At 53.8% G+C, this 27910-nt stretch overlaps 1 protein-coding gene across 2 annotated transcripts in view; it reads right to left on the minus strand.

Annotated features, from left to right (window-relative positions):
• Positions 1-9026: 9026 nt before the first annotated feature.
• The window catches only part of MAN1C1 (mannosidase alpha class 1C member 1), a 141042-nt gene continuing 122158 nt past the window's right edge, over positions 9027-27910 (minus strand). For both annotated transcript variants that reach the window (XM_047083490.1, XM_047083489.1), the window contains exons 7-12: positions 26165-26258; positions 20635-20750; positions 14816-15035; positions 12126-12298; positions 10720-10835; positions 9027-9805 (exon numbers count right to left, since the gene is read on the minus strand). In XM_047083490.1, the coding sequence (XP_046939446.1) occupies positions 9679-9805; positions 10720-10835; positions 12126-12298; positions 14816-15035; positions 20635-20750; positions 26165-26258 (846 nt within the window). In that variant the 3' untranslated portion in view covers positions 9027-9678. The remainder of the gene's footprint in view (positions 9806-10719; positions 10836-12125; positions 12299-14815; positions 15036-20634; positions 20751-26164; positions 26259-27910) is intronic.

The raw sequence follows: 27910 nt of genomic DNA on the forward strand, positions 1-27910 counted from the left end.
GTGCGTGCAGTTCAAAGGACCATAGCCTCACAAGTCGCCAGCCTACCGATGACACTAAAGTCACAGGACTCGATGAGATCATTGAGGAGAGAGAAGAGAGAGGCCTTTGGTTTGCACGGCCTGAACGGCTGGGTATGTGGCCACAGATGTGGCCGTGCCTTGGAGTGCTGCGTGGCTTTGGCCGGATCCACAGGCACAGGACGGGAATTAGCCAGAAAATAGATTAATTGGTGGCGGGGGGCGGGCGGGGGGAGGCTCACAACAGCCTTTGGCTAGGCTTGGGCCAGGCTCTCGTCCAGTCCAAGCAGGGAGATTGATTTCCTGGGGTCAAGAAAGGTCCCCAGGGCTCTGTTCACACAGACAGCTTTATTCTCAGCACCATGGGCCTGGGGACCCTGAGTCGTCTAGCCTGGCTGCCACTAGAGTGGCTTGTCAGCCCAGTGGTTCTGACGCACCGTCAGGGTTGAGTATCCCTGGGCTGGGGCCGATGCTAGCCGAGTTTTCCTGGGTGGGAGTTTTGGAGAGCTGAGCAGTGAATGCCAAATCCAGAAGAATTGTTCTGTTTTATAAAAACACCCTTCCTCAGGGGCACAGGGTGGCTCGGTTGGTTAAGCGTCCGACTTTGGCTCAGGTCGTGATCTCCCGGTTCGTGGGTTCGAGCCCTGCATCAGGCTCTGTGTTGACAGCGCAGAGCCTCCTTCAGATTCTCCGTCTCCCTCACTCTCTGTCCCTCCCCCACACTTTCTCTCTCTCTCTCTCTCTCTCTCAAAAACAAATAAACATTAACAAAAAAAGACAGAGGGAATTCAAAGACTATGTGTGCCTGAAATCAACCAGTGGTGGAAGAGACCAGCCGAGTTTGCTCTAAGGATGGCAAGTATTGATAGCAGCAGGGGGTGGAAGGGTGGGAGTGGGGCTCTCCAAGGGCTGGAATGTTCTCTATCTTGATGGCGGGAAGGCTACATGACCGTGTACACAGGTGAACATTCCCGGAGCTTTACGCTTAAGATTAATGACGTTTATACATGTGACTGTCTACACTATGGCTCAAAGAGTTCTTTAAAAAAAAAAAGGAAAGGGGACAGAGAGACAGAGGCAGGACCTCAGAGCGCAGGTCAGATGGTTTCTCCAAGGAGCAGGAACCTCGGGCCCCACTGGGAGGGCCCCTAAAGCCACAGTGGGTGCCAGCAGTCAGGGTGGCCTCCTTGGGGATCGGGTGAGCCTTGGGCAGGCAAAGCGTAGAGGTCTCATGGTGACTGTAGGTGGGGAACCTCATGCCGGGGGAATGGTGTGGAGTCAGCGCCCTATGGCGAGGGCTGGGAAGGTGACAATGGCAAAGGGTGGGGCGTGCAACCAGGAGACATCCAGGCCTGCGCAGGACACTGCGCGGGAGGCCGTCTCCTGGTGTGAATTACCCATGGGGTTGGGGTGAAGGTGGACAGGAAATGATATTCGGGACCCAGAACTCCCAGGCATCCTACCTGTCACAGATCCAGCAGATTCCGAAGAGAAAAGAGAAGGCCCCCAGAGCCGGAAAACAGCCTTGGTTCCACACATGCTAGCAAAGGAGAAGGGCCATCTCAGGGAGCCGCTTAAATATCCAGAAGCACAGCTGGACAGGAGTGGGGGACGGAGGGGAGTGGAGGCTGCAGGAACAAAGGTCAGAGGAGGAGCCCCAGTGCCTTGAAGCCTCCTGTGCGCTCCAGAGGGGCGGGGGCCCGGGGCCCGGGGCCCAGCAGAGGCTGCCCCTTGGCGGGAGGCCCCTGCTTCTCTCCGTGCTCCTAGGGGCACCGGCTTCAGAAGCTTCTGCTTAGGAACCCGAGAATAGTTTCCACTGAGACAGACGTAAGGGCAAGATGAATCCCGAGGCCTCCCGAGGCCTCTCCCCTCAGAAGTCAGAGGAAACTTTCAAAATACAAAGTAGGTCATCTCATGGCCCTGCTTTAACTTCTTCCCGGCTTCTTGCTGCTCGGATTCAAATCAGCCTCTGCCCCGGCCCTGGAGGCCCTACAGGATGGAGCCCTGTCCCTCCGACTTCCTCTGACTCACCGGATGGTGCCCCTCGTTCACCTGCGGCCTTCCCCCTCCTCAGATGTGTCACTACCTCCTACCTCTGAGCTTTTGCGTTCTCTGTTCCACTGCCTGGAATGGTCTGTCACACAGGTCTGTTCCCCGGGGGCATCCCTGACCTCTCCATCTCCAGTGTCCCTCTGTCACTCTCATATGTGCCCTGCCTGTGGCCTCCCAAGCATTTATCTCTGTCTGCAGCCGCCTCACTGACATGTTTACACATCCGTCCCGGCCCCACTCTGCCACTGGCCTGGGAGCCCCACGGGGGCAGAAACCTTGTCTGTCGTGTTACAGCTGCAGTTACAGCACCTTGCCCATCGCCTGGCAGAGAAGGTTAATGGTCACTTGTGGAATTACGAAGCCTGGAGGGTTCTGGAACGGTGGCCTGGGCGGCAGCCATGAACCCCATAACCTATGAAGGTCTGGGGGTGGGGCCTAAGAACCTGAATTCCTAACAAGCTCCCAGGTGCTGCTCGTGCCTCAGACCTGGCTTCCATACTCTGGGAACCACTGATCTCCTGATTGGCCAGTGCTGGATCATTCTGTGGGCCGGAGCAGAGCCTCCCACCCTAGGTGGCAGGAGAACTCCCGAGGGACTGGTGACTGGGGCGAGGGACTCCTGCGGGTCAGGGCAGGAGGGTCCAGGGGTCTCCCCACAGGGAGACTACAGGCTGGCCAATAAATCCAAAGCCTTGGGAGAGGGAAGTTGAGGTATGTGCACATGCCTACGCATGTGTGTGAGAAGACTTTTGTCTACTCAGCCCCTAGACTGGGGATGTCCCCACTTGGAGAATGGCCTGACTCCCCTCTGTCTCCATGGGATGAGGGGTGAACTGGGTGAACCCCGGCAGTCTCATCACTTTACCTAGGGGAAGGGGTCACCGCCCTGCCCAGAGGGCCACTGGGCCTATGAGCTCATACTCCACCTTTCTGGGCCCTTCCTGTCCCATGGTGGGAAGAGCCCCCGTTCTCCCTTCCCACACACTTTCTGGAATCTACGGTCAGCCCACAGCCCAGACAGCTCCCAGAGGCCTTGTAATGAAACTCATCATCACCCCCCACCCCATTCTCAGTCAGCTGGAATTTGTGGGAGGCAGGTGGGTGATTAATCCTTAAACCATCAACACGAACATTTGTTGCTGCCTACAGCGTGTTGGGGTTCCAAAGACGAGGATAAGGTCCCTGGGATCTACCGGGGAGAGGCTCATGCAAACCTGGTCTGCCCCAAGTATGGTGGGGGCCCAGGACAAGGAGGTTTTAAGCCTGTTTCAAGGGAAGGGCAGGAAGGGGTCCAGGAAGGCTTCCTGGAGGAGGTGGCCTCAAGGGCAGCCTTGAGGAATGAAGAGGAGTTTAGTAGGCACACCTGGGGGGTGGAGGACAATCCGGGCGAGAGGCACAGGGATGGAAACGTGTGGAGGCTGTGAGATCATGCGCAGTTCCAGATCGGTTTCCAAAGGAAAGAATCTCTGGGCTACTTGAATGCTTTTCCGGGTTGGGTTTTACCATTCCCTGAAGCACCAAAGGCTTCCGGGAGACAGATCTCAGTCACCGTTCTTTTCACTTACACCAGGGAAGCCACATCATTTGTTGTTCAAACTGGGACACTTTTGAGAGCAAAGGGGGCATCGGGAATGAACGTGCTGGAACAACAGGTTTGGAAGCTAAACTGTCATGAGCAAATTGCAAGAGCAGAGCGAGGGCCACCCTAGATTTGGGGTCATTTGAGAGAGGAAGGGAGACGCAGGGCATGGGCGTGGCAGGGAGAGCACTGTGGGTGTCTGTAGGGGTGCCCAGGGGCCAGGGACAGCTGTGGGACCCAAGCAGGCCTCCCCGCACCTCAGGTTCCCGCTGTGGGTCTCTGCCTGCCGTGCCCCCCTCCCCACGCGGTAGGAAGGATTGGTCAGGGGAAGAGGAAAGGCGAACAGGACCCCAGCCTCGCCTCCGAAGCCGAGGGCCTCTGCCAGATTCTGGGCAAGCTCCCAGCATCTTCCCTCAGCCCTCTGCCCCTGCCTGAGCACCCCCACCATCAGGCCGGCTCCTGGAAGCCCTTGGATCTTTCTCCCAGTTTCCTAACTTCGTACTTCAGGGCTAACGGCAAAATGCTTGCTCAATGCGAAAGTGGAAAATGTTCAGATTTATTGCTTTGAGATTTTGGTTTGTCTCCTGGGCCTGGTTGATGCAGTTCCCTCCAAGTTTCAGAGCATTTTGTTTAAAAAGGAGAATTTTTGACAGCAGCGTTTTCTAGTTTACAGAGAGCCTTCACATAATAGCGGCAACGATCATCACTCTATGTATTGAGTTACTACACTGGGGAGCTCGATTAACCCTCGTAATCACCCTCCCTTTCCGTAGAGGCAGGCGGAGGCTCAGAGAGTTAAGGGGCTTGCCCAAGGTCATACAGCCCAGGGAAAGGGCAGGGTACAGCTGAACCCAGGTCCTCTGTTTCCGTCTCTGCTCGCCCTCTCCCGTTCTGCCTTGCTTATCTTCAACTTGATCTAATGTACATGGATCTGCAGATACACCAGTGGGTGAGAACAAAACAGAACAAAACAAGAAACAGAGGCTCTTGTAGAAAACAGAGGCCGGAATGAATATAAAAATAACCAAGTATGTCCAAGGGAACCCTCAACTCCCCAAACAATATCTTTTGTGCTAAGACTATTTTTGTAATGATGCAGGTGGTGGAGGGTCCAGTGGGGCAGGGAGTCAGTGAACAGAGGACTGGCTTTCTAAGTTCTACGACTACACTGTTCAAAATGGCGCTCAGTACTACAAATGGCTACTTAACTTTAATTAAAATGAAATAAAAATTGGAGGCACCTGGGTGGCTCAGTCGGTGACGTGACCTCAGCTCAGCTCTTGATCTCACGGTTCGTGAGTTCGAGCCCCGCGTCGGGCTGTCTGCTGTCGGCACAGAGCCTGTTTTGAATCTTCTGTCTCCCTCTCTCTCTGCCCCTCCCCTGCTCACACTCTGTCTCTCTCTCTCTCTCAAAAAGAAATAAACATTAAAAAATAAAATAAAATGAAATACAATTTAAAATCTTAGCTCCTCGGTTGCACTTGGCCCATTTTAAGTGCTCAATACCCACATGTGGCCACCCTGTTGGGCAGCACAGATCTGGAAGATTTCCAACATCGTACAAGTTCTACTGGACAGCATTGTCCTAAGCCACAAGCAAGCCGGCTCTGGTGTTGTCCAGACCGTCCTGGAGGGGGCGGGGAGCCACTGATGCAGGTGATAGCTTCCTCTGTAGCCAAGGTACCTCTCGAAGCCATCCCAACACCTGAGCCCCTCTACTCTGGAGAGGTTACAACTCCATGGATGCAAAGGGCAGAAACCAGAAGAGCGGCCATTAGGGGAGACCTTGCTACTCGGTGTGGTCTCAGGACAGCATCTCCTGGGGCCTTGTTAGAAGCGCAGTATCTTGGGCTCCGCGCCTGAGCCGCTGAATATGAATCTGCATTTTAACAAGATCCCCAGGTGATTCAGGTGCACATTCAAGTTTAAAAAGCTCTGTCTTAAGAGACAGGAGGAGCAGGATCAAAATATTGTTCCAAGTATAGGGAACCAACCAGATATTTTTAGATACAAAAAACCAGCATCAGCACCCCCCCCCCCATTACCATGTGATTAAGCTTTAGTCACAGAGGGCTGAGCGTCTCTGTGCTACATAATCAAGGAGCATATTTCCAAGGACAGAGCCCCAGTGGGGTAGCAGGGAGGAGCTGGCTCTTCCCCATCTCCCCTTCGGTCCCCTCCCCAAAGCAGAGGGGACAGAGCTGAGATTCACATTGTGGGTCTCAAGGATACCGCCTTTAAATCGGATTTTCTCTTTTTGCTTTGCCGCCTTTAAATTGGATTTTCTGTTTTTGCTTTTCTTTCCAGTGCATTTGGTTTTTGAACTTTGCAAATCGCCAAAGACACAACGGGACGTACAAAGCGTCTAAACAGATGCAGTCATCTAAAAGGAAGCATCTGGAGGAGGAAATGTCCCGCTTCTCAGCAGTGCGGTGCTCTGCAGACCTCAGTGCCTGGAGCCAGGTGCTAATGAAGCTTTCCAGGCAGGAACCAGCATCAAGCCCATCTGTGAAGAAAACAGGTGCAAAAGGTGGTTCCATCAGACGAGGCTGCAAACGAGGCCGGCAGCACGCTGACCCTTGCCAGGAAAGGAGGGTCTGCCCCCGGGAGTGGTTCCAGAACCGGGCTTCTGTGGCTCCTCCTTCGATGAAGATGACTCATCCCTTAATGTCTCTCTCCTCGCAGCCTACCTTGGGTCTTATTTTTATCCCTGGAATGGCGTTAAGTTGCCAAACGGGTGATATTTCTCCACCTGCAAGGGCCCTCCTGGAGGATGAATTTTAAAATGCTCATTTTTACAGCTTGCTCCCAGCCATAATGCAGAAGACAAGAACGCAGGTGGCAGGAGACAGGGACAGCAACATGGGCCCAACGGGGGGGGGGGGGAGGGAATGGGGCCTTGGGGAACCGCCAAGTGACTTTGCCACGGAGAGACATTCCAGGAGTTGGCTCTAAGGGGCCGGAGGAGAGGAAAGAAGAGGAATAGCCAAGTAGGCTTTCCTAACTCTCTTTCCAATACTGAAAAAAATCAAAGCAAAACCTGTGAACAGTCCTGTGGTTTCTGCCCCACCAGCAGGTGGCTTCGTTATTTTGGTAGCAAACCTCCTTTTTTTCTCCAGGGACCAGCCCATCCCCTATCGCATGGCGTCCTTGCCTGTCATTCAAGATGCACCTGGCTGGGGAGCACATGACCCAGGTTAGGCCAATTGGAAGCCTACTTCCTTGAGGGGAGCCGGTAGGATCCGGACCCATTTGGAGTCACCGGGCCTGACGGAGGTGCTGGGGAGACTACCCCCTTGGTTCTTCCAGCCTAGATCCTGTCCCTGGCCACTTCCTCTTCCTAGTCCTTCTTGTGGTCTGACTGTTGCCTCTCTTGAGAGCCCATGAGTCACCCCAGGGCATTTCAATACGTGTTTTTTTCTTTTTCTTTTTTTTTTTTTTTTGTTTGTTCGTTTTGTTTTGTTGGCTTAAGTTACACAGAGTTGGTTTCTATTATTTGTAACTGAGGGCCCAAACAGTCACAAACCCAAATGCCCCAGAAAGCACGATAGAGTACACAATGGAACATTCTACAACCAGGTGCGGTAGTGTGTATTTGTCGACATGGAAAGAACTTCACAGCATACAGTTAAGAGCAAAAGCAGATTATAGTAAAACAGTAGACATAGTGTGATTCCATGTTTGCAAAATATATTCTGTACGTTCACAGAAAAAAGATCTGGAAGAAAATATAATGGTCTTCATTCCGAAGGGTAGGATGGTTTGTATGTGGCTTTTCTTTCTGCTCAGCATAAAGATACTCCTAACCTTTCCACAATGCTTGGCAGTGGGTTTTTCTGTTTTGCCTTATTTATTTTTTCAAGTTTATGAAATGTTTATTTTTGAGAGAAAGAGCGAGCATGCGAGCAGAGGGGAGGCAGACAGAAGAGAGAGAGGGAGAGAGAGAACCTCAAACAGGCTCTGCGCTGTCAGCAGAGCCTGCTCGACGCAGGGCTCAGTCCCACGAACCGTGAGATCGTGACCTGAGCCGAAATCAAGAGTCAGACACTTAACCGAATGAGCCACCCAGGCGCCCCCGTTTTGCTTTTTAAAAAAAGTGGACACAGGCGGGTCACCAGAGTCACACTTTCTTGATGCCTGTCTAAAGTGAAGTGATTTCCTGGGTTCAGAGAGGGACTTAGTCACAAAACTCCAGGGTCCCTGCCATGGGGACTGCTCACCCAGAGCTCTGACTACTGCTTATGAAGATGCAGGAGGCATCTGTGTCCCCAGGACAAAGAAAAGCCCTGCCCACTTTGCCAGGGCGCCTGTGGATCCCACTCATTGTCACAGCGACCTTGGGAGACGGAGGTTTCTCCCTGTTTGACGGAAGAGGGACCGGAGAGGTGAGGTGACCTGCCCAGGCTCTCATAGTGGGGACTTAAAGGCGGGTGACTTGGCCCAGGGCTCCAACACCCCAGGGGCTACTCAAGTTTATTAATCTCCGCACCCAACATGGGGCTTGAACTCACGACCCCGAGATCAAGACCACATGCTCTTCTGACGGAGCCAGCCAGGCGTCCTGGGGCTACTCAAGTAGCCAGAATGAAGTGACTGAGCGTGCGGCAGGGCTTAGAATTATCCTGTGAGGTCAGCTGTGTGGACAAGCTGCCAAGCGGAGGGAGAGCTCTCCCTTCACCCCTGCCTGGACGCCTTGCTCTGCGTAATGCCTCAAGGTTCTAGGCCTCCCCGCGGGGGAGGCAGGTGATGTCACTGGGGAGAGTGGGATCGTGGGGTGCCCGTCCGGCTGCTCCTTATCTTCTAGGCCTTGAAAGTCATGCCCGCAGATCGGTCCTGGCCATTAGTACCCCGGCCCCACATGACTCCTTTGTAGCATTTTATACAACTTGCAGTCATGTTACTTACCTGTCAGTTTATTTCCCGGTCTGTCTTTCCCCCTCCTTGACCGTTCGCTCCCTGAGGACAGAACTTAGGACTGTTTCACTTATGGCTGTGTCCTTGGTGTCCAGCCCAGTGTCTGGTCCCCTACGGGCACTCACCATGTATCTGCTGAACGAGAGCAGATGAACACATAACTGGGGGTGGGAGGGGCATGTGAGTAAGAGGGGCTGGGCTCACCCCTCTGCCTCTACTGGCTGTATGACTTCAGGCAAGTTGCTGGCCCTCTCTGGGCCTCTTCCAAGCTTTGACCTAAGTATAAACATCCAACTCCATTTAAAGGATTGGCTTCACCCTTCCTGAATTTTTAAGACCGAGTTAAGGAAAGGCAATAGAAGTCTTTACTAAATTGCACGTTAAATCAACTGCTGGTTATTTTTTCTGATAGCATTGCAATGGTTTTCCCAAGAGTCACTGATGTGCAATGAACCCAATTGTATTTCTTATTCAATAAACTCTTTTATTGTAAGTTTACAGATTTTTCCATTACAATAATGAAAATAGCACTAGTGATTCGTTAACATTTAGGCCCAAATCAAAAGGCAGCGCCTCCTCAAATTATAAGGTAAATGCCACATAGTTGAACGTATAGTACATGTTGGGCAAAAGGCATTTAAAATATAGAAAACAGGGTCAAGGTTTGTGTCTGCAAACACTTTAAGGTTTAGTTCATCAAGACGATACTGCGTGTGAAAGCACATGATTTTGAAAGCATATAATTTGTGATAAAACACAACTGCAGAGAAAAGGCAAAATCAAGCAAAACAAATTAAAAAAAACCCTCCCCACATGAACGGAAGTGACCCAAATACATGGCGACAATAGGCAGACCTCCAGTCATTGGGCCCTGGGATGGCAAGTGAGTGGGTTTCATAGAAATTCTCCATAGGAAGGAAAGTCTGGGCCTGGTGCGACATTTGCTGCGTCTCCAAGTCCTGTCTCCTCACAGAGGAAAGGAAGTTGCTGGTCCGACACCTGTGCCCTGGGTCTGCCCAGAATGGGGCCTACGTTCCCAATCCCTTTGAGAACAGTCCCAAGTCCTGAAAAGGCAAGGCGACCCTCCGGGCCCCGGGAGCGGCAGGGAGGTGGGGTCAGAGTTGGCCCCCGCCCCTGCCGGGGCTGTCCGAGTGGTTCACGGGGAGGGGGTGGGCCTCCGTGTTGAACACCCAGTCTTCCAGGGAGAGCACATCGTCTTCAGAGAACAGAAGATAGAGATACCTGCGCCCCGGGGGGCCGGGAGGGAAGCAAAACACAGCCCGTCAGCGCTTTGGGGAACAGGTCCCCCCGCTGGGAACAAATCTCAGAGGCCACTGCGACAACCACAACGGGCCTGTGGCTAAGGGTGCAGGGAGGTCTGAGATCCCAAATCCACTAGGAGGGCTGATCCCAGGGAAGGAGCTGTGGATGCCAAGGAGGGCACTGAGACTTGGGGCGGTCCCACCTGGTTGAATGCTGGCTCGCCCCTGCCCTCACTCTGTTTAACTCACACCCATCTGGCTTCACCCAGGTTCTTCCCCACTTGTATGAGGACCCTATGTGAGAAGCCTGCTAGGACTGCTTAAGGTCTAGAGTCTTCTTACGTTTCACAGTGGCCTGAGTACTGCACCAGTCCAAACTCTTAGGCTGCTCCCTGATGTGCCGTTCTGGTGGCAGAACAGACCATTCTAATCCATTTCAGAGAGTTGAGCACAAGGGGGATGCTTTGGGGAACATCGAGGACTTCCACCCCAAGAAAGCGAGGGGCCGGAGCAGCAGCAAAACTGCACAGGGAAGGTTCGCAGCAGTGACCCCCATCACTGTCATTCTCCCCATTTTACAGAAGAGGACGTAGTTTCAGAGAACTAAGTAACCCAAGGAGACTAGTTAAAGGAGTTAACTTACCACACGGCTAACACTTAGGGGATGGAGTCCCGCCCGGGCCTGGCCAGAGGCGCACCCTGGGGGTGTGACCCGGAGAGCCCAGCGCCCCCCTTCCCCGCCCCTCCAGCCCCTCTTGGGCCCCCCTGTGATGGCAGAACCTGACTGTTGGTGAAGGGAGGGACTGCTGACCCCATCCCTCGCCCACACCCGCCCTTCACCCCTAGGAAAGCCCAGTTTCCTCTGGCAAGAACACCGGCCGGGCCCCAACTCACTTTAGTGTCTCCGCTAGAAAGAAGGTCTGCTGTTTGTTGTCGTGGTTGGGAATGCTACTGTACACATCTTGGATCCCGGAGAAACCGGCTTCTGTTCGACAGTATTTCTCCAGGGCCTGAGGAGAAGGGAGGCAGCTTTGGGGGGCGGGGGGAGGGGAGAGGAGAGGCCCCTGCCCAGTTCTCGTGCCTGCCCAGTTCATGGATGGGCAGGCCCCTGACCACTTGGCTAGGGGCTGCTGGCATTTGCAGAAGCAGAAGGCTGAATGGTTTGTTCAGGGCTCAGCTGACCTGCTGCCAGGCTGGTGGGGACACACACCCTGGGCCCACTGCTGAGCACTCTGTCCCAACAGACTGCTTGCTCGAGCTTTGCTCTGGGTCTGAACTCGGGGCATGTTCTCTTGGCCTTCCAGGGGGATAGGCTGGTCCAACAGACTCACCCACAGAGGAAGGCAGTGGAGGGCCGGGATGTGGGGACGGGACTCGGCATACCCCAGGGAACTCCCTGGGCAGATGTGGTCCCTGTTCCACCGGTGGGTGGGCCATGGGCTGACAGCTTTTTTTTTTTTTTTTTTTTTTAATAAATGCAATTTTTACCCACAGAGGGCTCTGTGGGCTGGGCTCAGGAGCACAAAACACTTGACTTTTACTGGTCAAGAACCAGGGCCTTCAGGGAAACAGGGGGTTTCTGGCCAATGAACCATGTCAGTGAGCCTGAGTGTGCCCTCGTGCCCTGCCCAAGTCTAAGCTCTGGGTGTGGCTCTCCCTAGGACAGCCTGTGCCTCAGAGCCGTGGGCCCTAGGAGAAGTTGGGAAGAGGGGGGCACAGAGAAGGCTTAGCATCCATCAAGAGACATCCTTCTGGACTCCCCATACCTGCCTTTGGCTCTACCCCAGAGAAGGGCATGAGGTTTCCTGCCAGGTAGTTGGGGACAAGAGGGCGGGTGGAGGAGACATGGGCGGTGGGGAGCAGAGCCCAGAAAAAGGTAGGGGCTGCCCAGGGCTGGGCTGGCTCTGGGCAGAGCAGGGAGGTGATCTGCTGGCTTGGCAGCCGATTCCTGCTTGACAGGAGAAATCTAAAGCCATCTGCTCGGGCTTCAAGGTCGGAGAGCAGTGACCCCATGCGCTCTGGGCCCCTCTGGCTGCTGCCCTGCCTTTGGCCCTCTTAAGTTTGCTGGTCCTAGAGTCCAGGCCCCAAAGGCTGTGGGCGCTCGTTTCTTGGCCTGCTTCTGCCCAGCTGGGGACACTTAGCTGTGCAACCTCACCTTGACCCTTTGCATTCAGAACCTCGGCCGGATGTCAGCCTGGTCTGACCCTCCTCTCAAAGCCTGTGCTAGGGTGTTTTGGACCCTGGTTGAATTCTCAGGGCACCTGTCACCCAGTCCCCCCTCCCCCAACCAGCCCACTCACCGTCACCACTTCCCAGCCCCACTCCCTGTAGATGGGGTCGTGGGTCTGTCGCCACAGGTACATGTAACTCTCCACCACCTCAGGCCGCAGGATGTAGTAGCTCTCGCTCAGCTGTGTGGCCACTGCCTCTCTGCCGGAGTTAAACCAGAAGGCCTCGGGCCCCAGTTTGGTATCTGTGGGGAAGACCAACCAGAGGGTCTAGGTCAGACCTCCCACCTCCTACTTTTCAGGACCTGGCTGCCCCAGGAGAGAGCTCAGTGGCCTGGAAGCAGTGGCAGGGGGAGGGCTCGTGATGGACTGATACCCGCTGGGCCCTGCCTATACCGCCAGCCAGAGCTGAGCCTGGCAAACGCACAGCTTCCCTCTTGGCCTAGGTTGGCCACAGCAAGACCCTTGAGGCCTCGAACATTTTGCAGTTTTAGAATCTGAGAGTCCAAATGAACTATCTAGCAGTCGGGGGAGACAAAGGTTTGGGCGATGTTCCCCAGCTGTGTATTTTGAGATGTTAGCTCTGCAAGATGTGAACCGGAGCTCAGCCAAGAAAGGATTTCAGGTTTAAATACATTTAAGGAACAGTGGGTCAGATAAAGTGAAAGAGTCTCCCGTCTGCAGGACTTATCAGATCCTTTAACATGCTGATATGCAGTGATGCTTCTCCACACACCCCTTTCTTAGGGCACCTCTATTTCACACCTCCCAGAACCAGCCTTCCAGAGCTGACAGGCTGGGATAATGCCAAGGTGGAGACCGGGGCGGGGGGGGGGGGCTGCCCAGAGGCACATACTCAGGCAGAGGCAGCTAGATAAAGAGGGCCTGATGAGTTCTGAGTTTCATTTTGTTATCATTGTTTGGCTTGTTTGTTTTTGGACAATTTGGTGCTGTCCCTGTTTTCTGGAGGACCATAATTATAACCACAACTACAGTCACCACCTATGATTTCAAGGGCTGTGCTGGGTGCTTTCCATACATTATTTCAATCCTTAAAAAATGGTTTTCTTTGCTAAGGTAGATGTTATTGTCCCTCTCCCAGGCACATGGAAACTGAGGGTCAGAGAGGCTAAGTAATTTGTCCAAGGTAACACAGCGAGCTGTGACTGAGCTGGGATGTGACCCTCGATCTGTCTGATGCCCTTTCCCTGGACTGTGCTCTCTCTCTTTTCCTCCTGGGTCTGAGACTCTAGGCCTCCTTCCTTTAACACCTGTACATCACACCTGGGTCAGCGGAGTGCCCAGCTCTGGTCCTCAGGTGTCCCCTTCCTTCTTCCATTGGGTCAGGACCCTGAGAGGCCCTGGGTTGTTTTTCCTCAAGAGACGACTGGAGCTTTGCAGGACATCCTACTCTCCCATGGAAGACTTCACGGAAACGGGACCCCCCCAGACCCTGGCCCCTTCGATTGCTCAAATGCTACAGCTGCTCTTGACCATCAGCAAACAGCCATTCTGCCAAGCGGCTAATGGGGTGAGGGCAGGAGCGACCGCCGTGGTCGTCCACGGACAAGCGGGCTGGCTGGAACAGCACGCTCTATTAAGTGCATGTCTTTTATGGTCTGGGCTGATTGTCCCAGACAAACAGCGAGCTTTTTATTATTCCTGAGATTTCCCGTTTGTTTATGGTCCTGGCTCTTTGAATGAAATTGCAGATCGTTGTAAGGACCCACTGCAAATCACTGGCTTCATGAAAACAGCTCCCGGAGATCTGGACTCAACTGGAGGGGTCAAGGACACATGTCAGGCTAATAAACTCCTCCGTGCTGTGGCTGAAGGCGGCTGGCAATGTGCTCTCTATGGGACCCTCTATCTCACCCTGGGAGACCTGTGTTATTGTTTCCATTGAGCAGGTAGGAAAATAGAGGCCACCCAGCTGGTGAGTGGCAGAGCAGCACTTGAGCCACGAATATTTATGGCAAATCTTAGGTCCTCTCCTCCAACCAAGCCTGGGATTAAGTTCAGGGCAGTGGGCACCTCTCAGGGCCCTGGAGGAGGGATTTTTCTGAGGGGCACTAGAGAGGCAGCACATAAGAAGCAGCTGGGCATCAGAAGACCTGGGTTCTAGCCCCGGCTTAGCTACTGACACACAGGGTGACTTTGGTGAAGTCACTTCCCCACTTTGGGCTGACTCAGTTTCCCCATGTGTAAAACAGGGAGTTGGGTTCATGTTCTCTAAAGTGACTTCTGATTCTAGCATTTGACAATTCTGCGTGGAGTGTTAGGGGGGGATGGTCAAGGAGCTCTCAAGCTTTCTGGTGATCTGGGAACAAAGAGGGTGATAAACAGGGTGGTGCCAGGGGCGGTAAGATCCCCTAAATGGAGGGGTGGTGGGGAGGAAAAAGAGAGGTACATTCAGGGGTAAGGGTTCAGGGAGAAGGAAATCTCTAGGCTCAGGGAGCCTGGAGGACCTTCTGCTCTGTGCCCCTTGGCCAAGTCTTCTCTGGGCCTCAGCATATCTGTGTTGTGAGGTTTGGCCATGATGTGGAACAATCCTTGGCCAGGTGCTCGATACATCACCCCTATTTTCCTTTGAACTTCGGGTACAATCTCAGTGCACAGACAGCACGTCCCTCGTACAAATTCTATGTAACTTCCAAGGGGAAACTGTGTTCCCTTCACTCACTGTCGCTCTGCTGGCTTGTCTAGTTCTTCCTCGTGTCTAGCCTCAGTCTCTCCTGCTGCCCTTCCCCTCACACGGTTACCTGAGCGGGCGTACGATTCGTGGCACGTCTTGGTGATCTGGGCTGCGAGCTCTCGGTAGCGGGCCCTCTTTTCTTCCTTGGCATCCTCAGCGCCGAGGGCGATCATGCCCCCGGAGAAACAGGCCAGGTGCCCCATCTTGTGGTCCAGAATCCCCCCTCGCCACTCGGCAATGTAGGTCAGCCCCCCAGGAGAGACATTCAGCAGGTGGGTCTCTATTGCCTGGGAGCAAGGTGGGAGTTGGGCAGGGGGAAGGGGCATGGGGGGCGGGACAGAGAAGGGAGGGGGAGAGGACGGAAAATGAACATTTTGCAGACAGCAGTGAACGCAGCTCTGCTGGGCCCTCCATCCCAAGCAAAGGAGGCCCTTGACCTTGGCTGGTGGTGGTCCCTGATGGGGCCAGTGGCACCTTCTGCCACTCGCCTGGCTGAAGCCTGGTGCCTGCGGGGGGTTTGCATACGAGGCAGCTCCCTAGGGTGAGTCTCTCATTTAGACTTTAAAAAAAAAAATTACTTTTAGGTGATCTCTGCATCCAACGTGGGGCTTGAACTCATGACCCCGAGATTAAGAGTTGCATGTTCTACTGACTGAGCCAGCCAGGTGCCCCTCTTATGTAGACTTTTAAATCTTCTGTGCACAAAGATCTTTTAAAAAATCTTTAAAAATTCTTATCCATCCTCCACTGTATTCTCTGTTAGGGAGTTTTTTTTTTTTTTTTTTTTTTTTTAAATTTTACATTTTTATTTATTTTTGGGACAGAGAGAGACAGAGCATGAACGGGGGAGGGGCAGAGAGAGAGGGAGACACAGAATCGGAAACAGGCTCCAGGCTCTGAGCCATCAGCCCAGAGCCCGACGCGGGGCTCGAACTCACGGACCGCGAGATCGTGACCTGGCTGAAGTCGGACGCTCAACCGACTGCGCCACCCAGGCGCCCCTGTTAGGGAGTCTTAACCTGAAGCCCAGCTGGCCTGTAGGTGGGCTCTAGGGGGTCCAGAAGGCCCATCAAATTGTGTATGACACTTTTGTGTATGTGCATTTTCATGGGAAGAGGGTCTAGATATTTTATCTGAGTCTTAAAAAGGACCCACAGAAAGTTAAGAGCTTCTCTCTACAAGCCCTTATCACACACCTTCTCATTTAATGCCCACGACGAGCCAGGCACATGGCTGCAGTGCCCTCTACAGACAAAGGGGTTGAGTGGCTTGTCCCAGGTTCCAGCCACGCCAGGATTAAGCCAAGGACCAGACGTCCAGACCGCTCTTCCTCTACCTGATGGCCACTCCTTCTGGTAAAGACTCCCGGGAGGTTGGAGGGTGTGGGTGTCAGGCCGTTGTACCCCTCGCTCCCTGCCGTTACTCCCTGGGAGCCCAGGAGTCAGAGGTAATGGCAGTGCCCGTGGGTCCTAGTCCAGGGCTAGGCCTCTGGGGCCCTGGCCAGACCTCTTCCTGCATTCTTGCCTCTCTAATATATTCTCCGGGGGTCTCTGCTCTCTGTAAATAATGCACCAGTTTAACCTGATGCCACAGACATGGCTCCTAGAAGCAGATTCCTTGGGTTCAAATGCCACCTCCGTCAGTTCCAAGCTGTGTGACACTGGGCAGGTTCTATGTGCTCTCCAAGTGCCTCAATCTCCGAGTGTATCAAATGGGGAGATGACCATAAACCACCTCATAGGGTTGTGAGGACCGGGTGACATGTATGTGCAGCCCTCAGCATACTTCCTGGCGCAGTGAGAGTCCTCAGCGCCCGTGGGCTGTTCCAGCTCCTCTCCAGCCCGCCCCCCCCACCCCCCCAGCCTCTTTTCATTCCCACCCTCTCCTCCCATCCAGTATTCGAGTGTATTCCGTGAGCGCCTCCTTGGGGCCAGCAGCGGGTTCGGGCAGGGTATATAGCCCCTGAAGACACGCAGCCTGGGCCCTGCCTGGGGTGGAGGCGGGGGCTCACCTGCTAGTCAGAGACTTCCCCACAAAATCAAATACACGCATGAATTAGGATTTGTGGTCGGCATTTTACAAGAAACATGCCCCACCCCAACTGCGCCACTCCGGCTTGTCTCTGGGCATCCTCCACGATGTGCTTCCCTGGAAACGGCACCCTGGCCCAAACCCTGGCTGCCCCGGTCCGCTCTTCCCCTGTCCCCTTTCTACGTGGTGCCGTCCCCATTTTGTGCGTCCGTATCTATGTGTGTGTGTGTCTGTGGCGCGTCTGTCTCTCTCCCGGGACTCTGAGGGCTGCGTGAGAGCAGAAGCCGCCACCACCAACCTCCGGCCAGGGGCTGACATACAGAAGGCACTCCAACACCTTCGCTCTTGGATCGGTTTGTTTCTTTTCCTGCTCCTGCAAGGTCCCGGCTGGGGGGCTGGCTGCAGGACCCTCACTGAATAGCAGATGGGGAGGCTCTGATGACGTGACGTGCCCAGGGCACCTGTGCCACGTGGGGAGGAGCACTGAGGGGGGGCGCCTGGGGAGCCGCTCACTACTGGGTTGGGTCTGCTCTGGGCTGGGCCCTGGCTCCTGGGTAGAGCTGGGTCCACGCGGGTGTGGAGGAGGGGTGGCAGGCTAACCCAGGCTGCAGAAATCTGGTTCAGTTACCCACTGTCAACACTTGGGGGAGAACACAGACATCTGGGGGCGATCCCATGAAGCCTCAACCGCAGTGCAAAAACTGCCCCTTCCAGACTGACTCCCGTGGGTTATTTCCATTCTGGGTTAATGCCAGGCTAAGTAATTGTGGTAAAGACGAAATGACAGACCAGTCTCTCTGTGAGGACACTACTGAGACAAGCAGATAGGTGCAGAGATTAAAATTCAAGGCTTTCTAAAACCCTAAGCCAAACACGAGACAACACAGGCTGCCAACTGACTGGTTAGGCTTCAATCATAGCAGGAGACAGAGCAGAGCCGAGCGGGATACAGAGGCCTGGGTTGGAATCCCAGCTCTGCAATTTGAGAATTGGGTGATTCTGGGCAAATTTATTTCACTTTTCTGAAGATTCCTTCTCCTCATTTGTAAACTGGGAATAATTCCTGGGATGGCTGTGAGGAAGCCTCTGCTTCCTTTGGCCCTCCTGGAGGGGACCCCATCTGTACATTCCCGAGAGGGACTTCAGACAAGCCAGGCTCCTTTGTGGTTGGCAGGAGCACTCTATCTGGAGTCAGTGTTTGCACCCTGGCTTTGACACTGGCTGCTGTGTGACCTCGGGCCTTTCTGAGCCTCAGTTTCTCGTCTGTAAGATGGGGTTAAATAAGACAAGGCAGTCACTGCACCTGCCTGGAGGAGGCCACAGTGACAGATACTCTCCCTGTCCTTCTTTTCGCTCCTCCTCTCCTCCTGGGACCCCCCAGGGGTGTGCCCAGTCTGCGTGTCTGAATCGTCCACACCCGCCTGTGCCGGACATTGTTCTAACTTATACACTGGAAACCCACCCCCCCTACCCCGCCCCGCCCCCTGCCCCAGGCAGCTTTCAAGGCTGTTTCCTGGGCCTCAGCCCAGAGGTTCTGATGTACCTTGCCAGGGTACAGCCTGAGCAATGGGATTTTATAGCTCCCCTGGTGATTTTTAACGTGTGGACAAGGTTGAGAACTACCAGAATATTCTTCAAAGCCCCAAACTTGCCAGAGGCCAGTCTTTACCCAGGGTCAGAGATACTCCAGGCTCTTCACTAGGGATATCAAATTCAGGGAGCAAAGCCAAGTTCTCTCCTGTTCAATCAAGTGCTTTCCATAAAGCTCCCGTTCGCTTAAATAATTCATGACCATTTCTTCCCTTGAAGCCTCAACTACAGTGTGCCCTGAGGGCAGGGAACCAGGCTGTTCACTAACTTCATGTTTACCCTGCAAGGAATGACAGAAATGTAGAAAGGCCTTTCCAGGCAGCATCTCCTGTGCAGGCTGAACACAGATCCTCAGATAGGAGACACTGGCTGTGGTCTAAGCTCAGCTGGAGCTGAATCTGGGGCCGAGACTCAGACTGAGATGGGACTGCAGTCCCAGTAGCTGCTTCATGACCAAGGTCTTGGTGCTGGGGAGCTGGGCGGGGAAAACTCCTCACCAAGCCCACAGTTTAAAAGGCCCATGGCTGTGGAGGCCTGTTTCAATGCACTTCCTTTAAGCACTACTGTTTCTGGTCAGACTCATGCAATCAGAGGGTAGTTAGAGATCACTCATCCATCTGTCCAACTGTTCATACCCATTCATCCACTATATCCACTCACCCATCCATCCTTCCACCTGCCTATCTACCCATTCACCCACCTATCCATCCTTCCACCCACACATCCACCCATCCCTCCCTCCATCCATCCACCCATCCTTCCACCCACCCACTGATCCACCCATTCACTCGTCTGTCCATCCATCCATCCATCCATCCATCCATCCATCCATCCATCCCTTCAGCAATCATATGTTCATTTGTTCACAAAACAGTTATTGTGTGCTTGCTATGTACCGGGCACTGTTTTAGGAGTGAGGTAGACACAGTGAATGACTAGACAAGATCTTTGCTCACATTCTATTTGGGGAAGACAATGAATGAGTAAACAAATATGGGCACGTGATAATTTTCAGTGCCCATGAAAGCAAAGAAGAGAGTAAGTCTGGGGTTTGTGACAGAGAGGGGTGGCAAAAGGCCAATTCCTAGTGGTATTTGAGTTGACTAATAAATGGGCCACAGCCACTTGAATGATATTCCACATAGAGACAACAGCAAATACAAAAGCCCCAAGGTGGGATTGAGTCTGGTGTGTCTGCAGGAGGCTGGGGACCACCCCTGACAGCAAAGGGGAAGGAGTTCAAGGTGACTGGTAGGTCTAAATCAGGTGGGCAAAGGTGAGGAGTCTAGTTTATTCCAAATGTGAAGGAGCCAGTTCTCCTGGCTGCTGTGTGGAGAGCCGACTTAGAAGGGCAGAAGAGCAAGAAGTCTAGTTGAGGAGACATAAGACCTCAGACCAACACGGCAGCAGAGTAAATCCGACTTGCTCAACTCACTTTATGAGGAAACTGAGGCCTGGAGTCTACCCAGGGCCTTTTCCTTACTTGGGCTCAGAAGCACCTATTGATGGGCCAATGGGAGTCTATAACCTACTTTCCAATAGCGCAGGCTAACCAACTCCCTCTTCCATCCTGAGGTGTCCCCCTCCTTGCAGTCACCACCCCAGCCTACCGTCTCTTGTCCAGTTCACACCCTATAGCCAGACCAGTGGTGGTGAGGGGCCATGGGGGAAACACTGGGGCTGGCTGAGAAGATCTGGCTTTAGCTCCGGCTCGGCCAGCGCTGTGCTGTGTGCCTTTGAGCGGTGCCTTTCCCTCTCTGGGCCTTGATTTCCATCCACATAGAGAGAAGGAGCAGAACTGGATGCTCCACTGAGGGAGGCCCCTCCCCATTTGGACACACTAATTACATCACCTCTGCTCCACCAGGAAGAGGGCTGAGGGTCTTGCTTTGACAGCCTCTTTTGGGGGCTCCCAGGCCACCACCTGACTATGCTGTGGGCTCTGACACATTGACTGAAGCCCACACGCCACGGTTTCTGAAGCAGACTGACTGCCACTTCCTGTGAGGCCTTGGACAAATGACTTTCCCTCCTTGAGCCTGGGTTTTGCATCTGTAACATGAGGATGCTAACATGGCCCTAATTTCAAGGTGTTCGAGAAGAGTCACAAACTGGGTGTGCAAAGCAACTGGCTGGGGAGGAGACTGTTTTGTTCTTCTGGCTAGCACACCACGGTGGGGGTGGTGGTGGTGAGCACTTAGGGGCCTGTGCCAGACCCGGTGGTGAAGGACCAACCACCGGTGAAGAATCCGACACTTGTCTTACCTCCAACGCTTCATAGTACATATCTTTAGCCTCCACATCTGTCTTGGCCGACATCAACCAGGATTTGATCAAATATTCATAAAAACTGTCCCCGAGTCCTCCAACCGAGACGTGGTCTGTGAGGGGAAAGAGGACAGGAACATTATTTTTAAAGTATTAAAAAAAATTATTTTTGATGTTTATTATTTTTGAGAGAGAGAGAGAGACAGATCATGAGCAGGGGAGGGGCAGAGAGAGAGGGAGACACAGAATCCGAAGCAGGCTCCAGGCTCTGAGCTGTCAGCACAGAGCCCGGCGCGGGGCTCGAACTCACGGACCGTGAGATTATGACCTGAGCCGGACGCTCAGGTCAGGACCGGACGCTCAACCGACTGAGCCACCCAGGCACCCGAGGGAACATTATTTTTAACTGCTGAGGCCACCAGGCAGGTCTCACCGAGAGACTCATTGGGTGGCGAGTCTCACGCGCTGGCCTCTGTGGTCCCCCCCAGTGCTGGGTGCCGATGGGGAGCAAGTGTTTGATCAGCAGCCTCTGAGCCCTGAGAGGACAGGGGCAGAAAGGAAGGCACAGACTGTGACTCGAGGAACCAGGGCCACCTTGAGCACAATCATGCGGCATGCAAGTGCACAGGCTCACCCGGGTATATAAATCATGTCGCTTTAGCAGACCGAGGATGGCGGGGCCTCTGGTTATTAACTGTAAATGAGTTGCATTTCTTTAAAAAGATAATCTGGTGGCAGGGAGTTCAGAGATTTTTATTACCCGGTGACAAACATGGTAATTAATGCTGGGCAGGTTCATAAAAGGCCATGGAAAGGAGGAACGGGAGCCTTAATTTAGTCACAGTACAGAACCACTTGGAAAAACCAAGCTTAAATGGAGCAGGTTAGGATAAATGGAGTTTCCAAGGAGCAGGGGGAGGGAAGAATTGGGTTTTGAAGAGCCCCTCTTTGCCCTGGGTGGCGTCAGCCTGGAGTTGGCCACAGAGCAGGACCGTGAGGCTGTGGCTGAATGAGGAGGTGACTCCGCTCAGGGCTGTCCCGGGAGAAAGACGGGTCAACCGTGAGCACTTAACCCGAGCGGCAAGACACGGAAATCACTTCGCTCACATGCTTTAAAAATTAACAACAGGGAAACAGAAAGGCATTTAATAGAGAAACAAAGAGGAAACTTCAGTTCCCTGTTAAGATTCATTTAAGCAGAAAAAGAGAGGAAGGAAAATAGGGGGGACAGATTCAGGCAGGAAAGGAGCGATGGGGAAGTTATTTCTAGCTCCTCTGGACAAAGCAGGGATAGGAAGACAGAAGGGAGGGGAAGTGGGGGGCGGGGAGAGAAAAGGAAACAGAAAATCTGTCAAAAGCTACCATTTCTCCAGGGTCTACTGTGGGCCAGGAACTTTACTGTATTGTCTGTAACAACCTCCCAAGAAGCCTGTAGGTAAGCGTTGTCAACCCCTTTCCCAGAAGGGAAAACTGTGAGTGGGCCTACATAGTGACTCCAAGGCCACCAAGGTGGCAGAGCCCTCACTTTCTGCAGCCTGACAGTCAACCAGAGGATGAAAATAAAGGTGCCTGGAGTCAGAAAGGACAGCGTGGAGAGAGACGGACCAAAAGTCAGAGGGTAAAGACAGGTGGGGACCAGGCAAGTGGGCTGAGAGGAGAACCCACAGCAAACCAGCCCTTCTGGCTCCTTCCGGCCCCATAAACAAATCATGGCCCAGCAGGGGCTCAGCAAAAACCGGAACAGATCAGAGAAATCCTGTGCCTTGGGGAGCCACGGGAGGGGTGAGTGTGGGCTGAACCTTGCTCTGTGAAGGGGGACTCAGCAGCACACCCCCCATCCCCCACTGCTACATGGAGGACGCGGCTCGGGACGCAGCACAAAGGGAGGCGTGGGGCATGCCAGGCCCCGCATGTCCATGGCGTGTCCATGGCTGGAGCAGGTCCGTGCCGAGCAGGGGGCTGAGGAAGGCCGGAAGTTAAATCGGGTCCGCCTCCACTCAGGGCCCTCCCACAGTTCACAGCCCACAGAAGAGGCACACGGGCACACAGCCGAGGGCACTGTCACCGCCAGGCTCACCTGGGGCTGCTTCCTGTCACTGTTTTCTCCACCACCCCAGACACTCCTAGCCCCTTGCCTCCCCACACTCGCTCTCACCTGTGGTGACCCCTCTGCCAGAAACACCCTTCCCCCCCTTGCCCGGCTAACACTTCCTCCCTGCTACACCCCAGCTCGGGCATCCCCTCCTCAGAAAGGCTTTTCTGTGTCCTCATAAACCTGCTCACAGTCCTTCCCTGCAGGATGACCATGAGAGGTGAGATAACGCACACGCAAATCCGGCCCTCACGTGGCAAGCACTCAGTGGTAGCAGGTCCTACTCTTACTGGGAGTGTCCTTGCCGCTGGCTGCCCCCAAAGCTGTGGTGTAAGTTTCTGCTTATGGGTCCACCTCCCCCACCAGGCTGTGGGCTCTTTCTGGGGAGGAACCGCATATGACTCTCATTTTATGCCCAGCGCCTGTATGGCACCCAGTGGATGCCCAGGAAGTCCTGAACGAAAGAAAATAAGGTAGGTTTGAGCTGTGTTGGGAAGGGCTTCGAACGCCAAGCCAAAGAGTTTGGACTTCATCATGTGATTGCAGTGTGTGTACGTGCAGGAGACGGGAGCCAGGCCCCCAGGAGTGCCATGGGAGTTTGGGACAGGACACCCTCTTGGGGACACGCGCAGAGCTTCTCAGGGGCCTCTACCAAAGTGAACAATTGTCACTTGGCACACAGAGAGCCCAGGGGTGGGAATCAGAAGGCGAAGATCTGCCATTAGCTCAGGGCAGGCCATCTTCCCCGCTGGGCCTCAATCTTTTGATCAATAAAATACAAAACAGGAGCATGAGTTGGTGTGCATGAGCCTGAACAGAGATGGGCTTTGCTGCTTCCTGATCGTGTCATCACACTTGGCAGGGGGAGGCCGCCACCCTACACTGGCTCTCAGGAAAGTACCGTGAACCTGGGGGAGGCTGCCAAACTGGGGCCAGTGGGCAGCTCACGCTACGTACCCACTGGGGAGAATCTAGATTGCCACACCTTCTCATCGAGGAAGGTGTGGGATTCAGGCAGTGGACCAGACAAGCCACTCCAGGGGCCAAGCTGAAGGGCGGGCAGCTCTCTGAGCTCTGAGGGGCTCTGTGAGGCTCAGTCTCATCTGTGCTTGGTACCAGCAGGAGGCTGGTGAACTTGTCTTGGCTGTGAAGTCCCAGTGGCAGGAGGGTCTTGGCCTCCCCTGTTACCCTGCAGCTCAGTTTCCAGCGGGAGCAGCGGGGGCCTGGGACCCGGACGCAGACCTAGCTCCTTCTCTCCAAGCTTCAATTGCTGTGGTTGCAAACGCGCTTTGAATCCAGAGGATTCAAGGAAGGAAAAGAATGCGAACACACTTAGCTTATGCAAGTTGGGAATGTTCTCATCTGTTGGGAAAATACACAATTACCAAAAAGTCTCAGCAAAAACCACAGAAAACCTGAGATGAGTCCAGGTGCCAAGCTCATGGAAGGAGGAAGGCAGGCGCCCGGGTGAGCAGGGCTTGATAGGCTTCCCTCTGTTCTCTAGCAGGCCTCAGATTCATATTTTATTCTATTAAGTTTTTTCATGTTTATTTATTTTTGAGAGACAGAGCATGAGCAGGGGAGGGGCAGAGAGAGAGGGAGACAGAATCTGAGGCAGGCTCCAGGCTCTGAGCTGTCGGCACAGAGCCTGACGCGGGGCTCGAACTCATGAACTGCAAGATCATGACCTGAGCCAAAGTCGGACGCTTAACCGACTGAGCCACCCAGGCGCCCCTGATTCATATTTTATTAATATGAAACAATTTTCCGCATGTGACCGACTTTGCTCAGTCTTGCGACCCCTGGCGCAGCCTGAAAAGAAAGTTATGTTTCTCAGCGGGGTGGGTGGGGGGCTCCCTGTAATTTGCCAAGGTAGCTGTTGGGACTGGGAAGCCACGCCCCTCTCCCTCTCTTTATGGCTTTTGCTGGAGCGGCTAAGGCCAGCAGGGGGGCAGTTTATCTCTTTACCCAGTCGGGCCTTGCAATTAAAAGCAGTAACAGTTATTGAACTGTCTCTTCCCGTGGCCATAATCTGTAATTCAAACCTTCATTTTCTCCCTGCACTTTTGGATTTGGCGGTGTGTTTTGGTTAAAAATACTTTGCATTTCTGTAAGTGGTTTTTGCAGGAGGCCACTTGGGAGTGAGGTCATCATCAGGGAAAATTCCTGGGTCAAATTTTCTGGGCCTTCTGGACCTGTAATCACAGAGACTCAGGGGTGGAAGAACGATGCCTCTGCAGCTTTTCCGTGGTGTCCCCGCCGGCTGGCCAGCCCTCCGGGCCCTGACTGTATACTTTTACTGATGGGTATTCATCATCTTTTAGAACAACACATATCTTTGGAAGATGAACTGAAATCTGTTTCCTGCCCCTTCTGACCGTTACTCCCACACCCCTCCATGGTGCACAAAGAACATAACTCTAGCTCTCCTCCCATGTGTAGGAGAGGAAACCAAGGCTCAGAGAGATAAAGTGAATTCCCTACAGCCGTGCAGTAATTAGACTCATATCTACTTTGCCCCTGAGCCCTTGCTGATGTCATAACAACTGGAGCTGGAGGCAGGGAAAGGGAAACGGGTCTTTGAGCAGAAATGGCGGAGGTGAGGGTCGGGGTGCTCTGGGAAGCCCCTAGAAGCAGGGCCCGAGGAACCTGCCGCCCCCAATTCGTGCTATGGCCTCATAATCAAGGCCTCTTGACAAGGGAACAATCCCAGGGTCCTGGGAGACTTTTCAACACTCTCCAGCCTGCACATCCCCCCCCCCCCCACCAAACCCCATTCCGTTTCAGTGGGTGGAGCTGGGGGCTGAAAATGAGGCTCTGGGTCGACCCACACGTGTCTGGTTGAGGAACAAGCCTCTGAGTAGAGAATAGCAGGAAATCCCAGGACCAATTCTTGTAGGTGTAAGATACAGAGGTGAATTCATGATCTTTGTACTGCTGTATAGTTAATCCACTTAAGAATTCAAAAAAAAAAAAAAAGATTAGAGTTGGAGGTGGGGCACCAGATCAAAGGGGCTGGGAGAGGATGTATGGTCTTTCTTGGGGCCACTTCTGGAGTAGATGGGTCTACGTGGAACACTCCCACAAGTTTGGGGGATGACGAGGGAGGCTTCAGCAACATCCTGAGAGACAGACGGCTGGAGACAGCGAGCTTGCGGGGGACGCACAGGGCAGGCCTCACTAGGTGGTGGCCATCACACCCCTCACAAGAGCAATGACAACAGTGAAGCCTCCCCACAGTGCCTGGCAGGACAGGTCGTGTCTGGGAGCACAGAGCAAAAGCCTTGCTGGCATTCGGCTCTGATGAATGTGTCCCTCATCACTCGGCCCAGGTGCCTTGCACCGGATGCTGGCGGCAATCAGTTGAAGGCGGTGTGTGCGTCGGGGGGGGGGGGGGGGCGGGCGGGGGGCGGGTAGTGGCATCTCTGTACTCACGTTGCATCCAGTTTCCGCTCACTGGGCTGAGGAAGTTGGGGTAGAGGCCGAAGGGCTTGTCAATCTTCCTGAGGACCTTCCGGATGTTCCTGACCTGCCAAGATACAAACGCCAGACGCCCCTTCACTTTCTGGAAGGAGCCAGTGACTTTCAGCCGATGAGGACGGAGACAGCTTGTTCGGATCCACAGAGGAAACCACTCCGAGGAGGCAGGAGGGAGAGCTTCGTAACCAACAGCAGGCCGCGGCCCGGAGGTGGCAAGATGGGGCACGGCAGGAGACGGCCACTGTGGGGCCTGGCCGCTGCCTCTGCACGGACCACTCTGCCTGGGGCCCTGCTAGGCCCCCACGCCCCCCTCGCTTCGCCCCTTCCTCACTGTGCATCACTCCGGGGGATGGGCCTTTTCTGAAGGGGGGGGGTGGTTCCTATAAGTGATAGCAGCTCATGTGTAAGTGCTAGTAGGTAAAACTGCCTTTTTTGTGGGTCAGAAATGGTCAGACGCTGGCTCTTTCATATGGTTCAGCCTAGGAATATGTTATTTTCTCTGACACCACAGGAACCATTCCAGAGGAAGGGCCTGGGCCCCTCAACACCCCCCTGCCCTAAGAGGCATCTCAGGGTTTTCACGACAACACTACACAGCTGGTAACATTTCTCAGTTCTTCCGAGCCAGGCCCATTATAAACACATTACCTCCAACCCTGAGAATAACCTTTGTGGTATTATCTCTGTTTAACAGATGACAAACCTGGGCCTCAGAGTTTCGGCGACTTGCCCGTGGCCACTCAGCTCATCAAGTGGCAGAGCCAGGACACGAGTCACGTCTTGGCTGACCACACAGAGTCGCCCCTGTGTCCAACACGGATCAGGGCAGGGACCGTGCAGCGCGTGTAGCAGAAGCTGCCCCAGCTGGAGTGAGAAGAGGCGCGATTTGCCACCTTCGGGGCTACAAAGGGCGAGAAGCAGGAAGGCTTCATTCATCCCTTGGGGTCTGCTCTCTGGCAGCACAGGAAATCCTTCCAGCACAGAATCCAGCAGAACAGAAAGGCCCTCAGGGACGGTACTATATCATGCTCACAGATTTATCTACAAGACGAGGAGCAGGGAGAGCAGCAGCCTTTTAGCTGTCAGACCTTTCTTTCCAGGGGACAGCACTTTGCTCTACCACATGAGATTTCATATCCATTTATGTTAGCGGAGTCCATTACGGGGGACAGGGATGTGCTTGTACCTGAGTTATTCTCGACTGTCCTGGTGGGGAGCAGTGAAGCAGGCTAAATTAGCTCCCCTGGAGGGTGCGGGTGCTTCTAGAATTTGGGCCAATTTGTTGACTGCCAATAATCGCCTCTGTGGGAGGCATGATTGGGGGATGAAAATAGCCAGAGAATGTAAATGTAGAGAGAGACAGAGAGACAAGCAGATGGACTTGAGGGGGGAAAGCCTGAAGCCTGCTATACTAATCTGGTCTTGAAAGAACGTGGGCTTCAGAGTCAGGAAGTCCTGGGCTTGAATCCTGGCTTTCTCACTTACCAGCTGGATGACCCAGGACAAGTGACTTAACCTCTGAGTCTCAGTTTCCTCCTCTATAAAAAGGGGACAACAAGGGGACTCACCTCAGGGTTTGGAGGGGTGATTAGGGATACTATAAGGCACCCAGCACCTAGTAGGTGCTCAGGCAGTGGTAGCTAGTGTGTCCAGACTAGCCAGGGACTAGAGTGAGCTCCCTGTCCCTCTCCATCGTAAGCC

The sequence above is a fragment of the Lynx rufus genome, unplaced genomic scaffold, assembly GCF_022079265.1.
Source record: "Lynx rufus isolate CCGP_SWC_20201006 ecotype Redwood Valley unplaced genomic scaffold, mLynRuf1.p SCAF_2, whole genome shotgun sequence".
Lineage (NCBI taxonomy): Eukaryota > Metazoa > Chordata > Mammalia > Carnivora > Felidae > Lynx > Lynx rufus.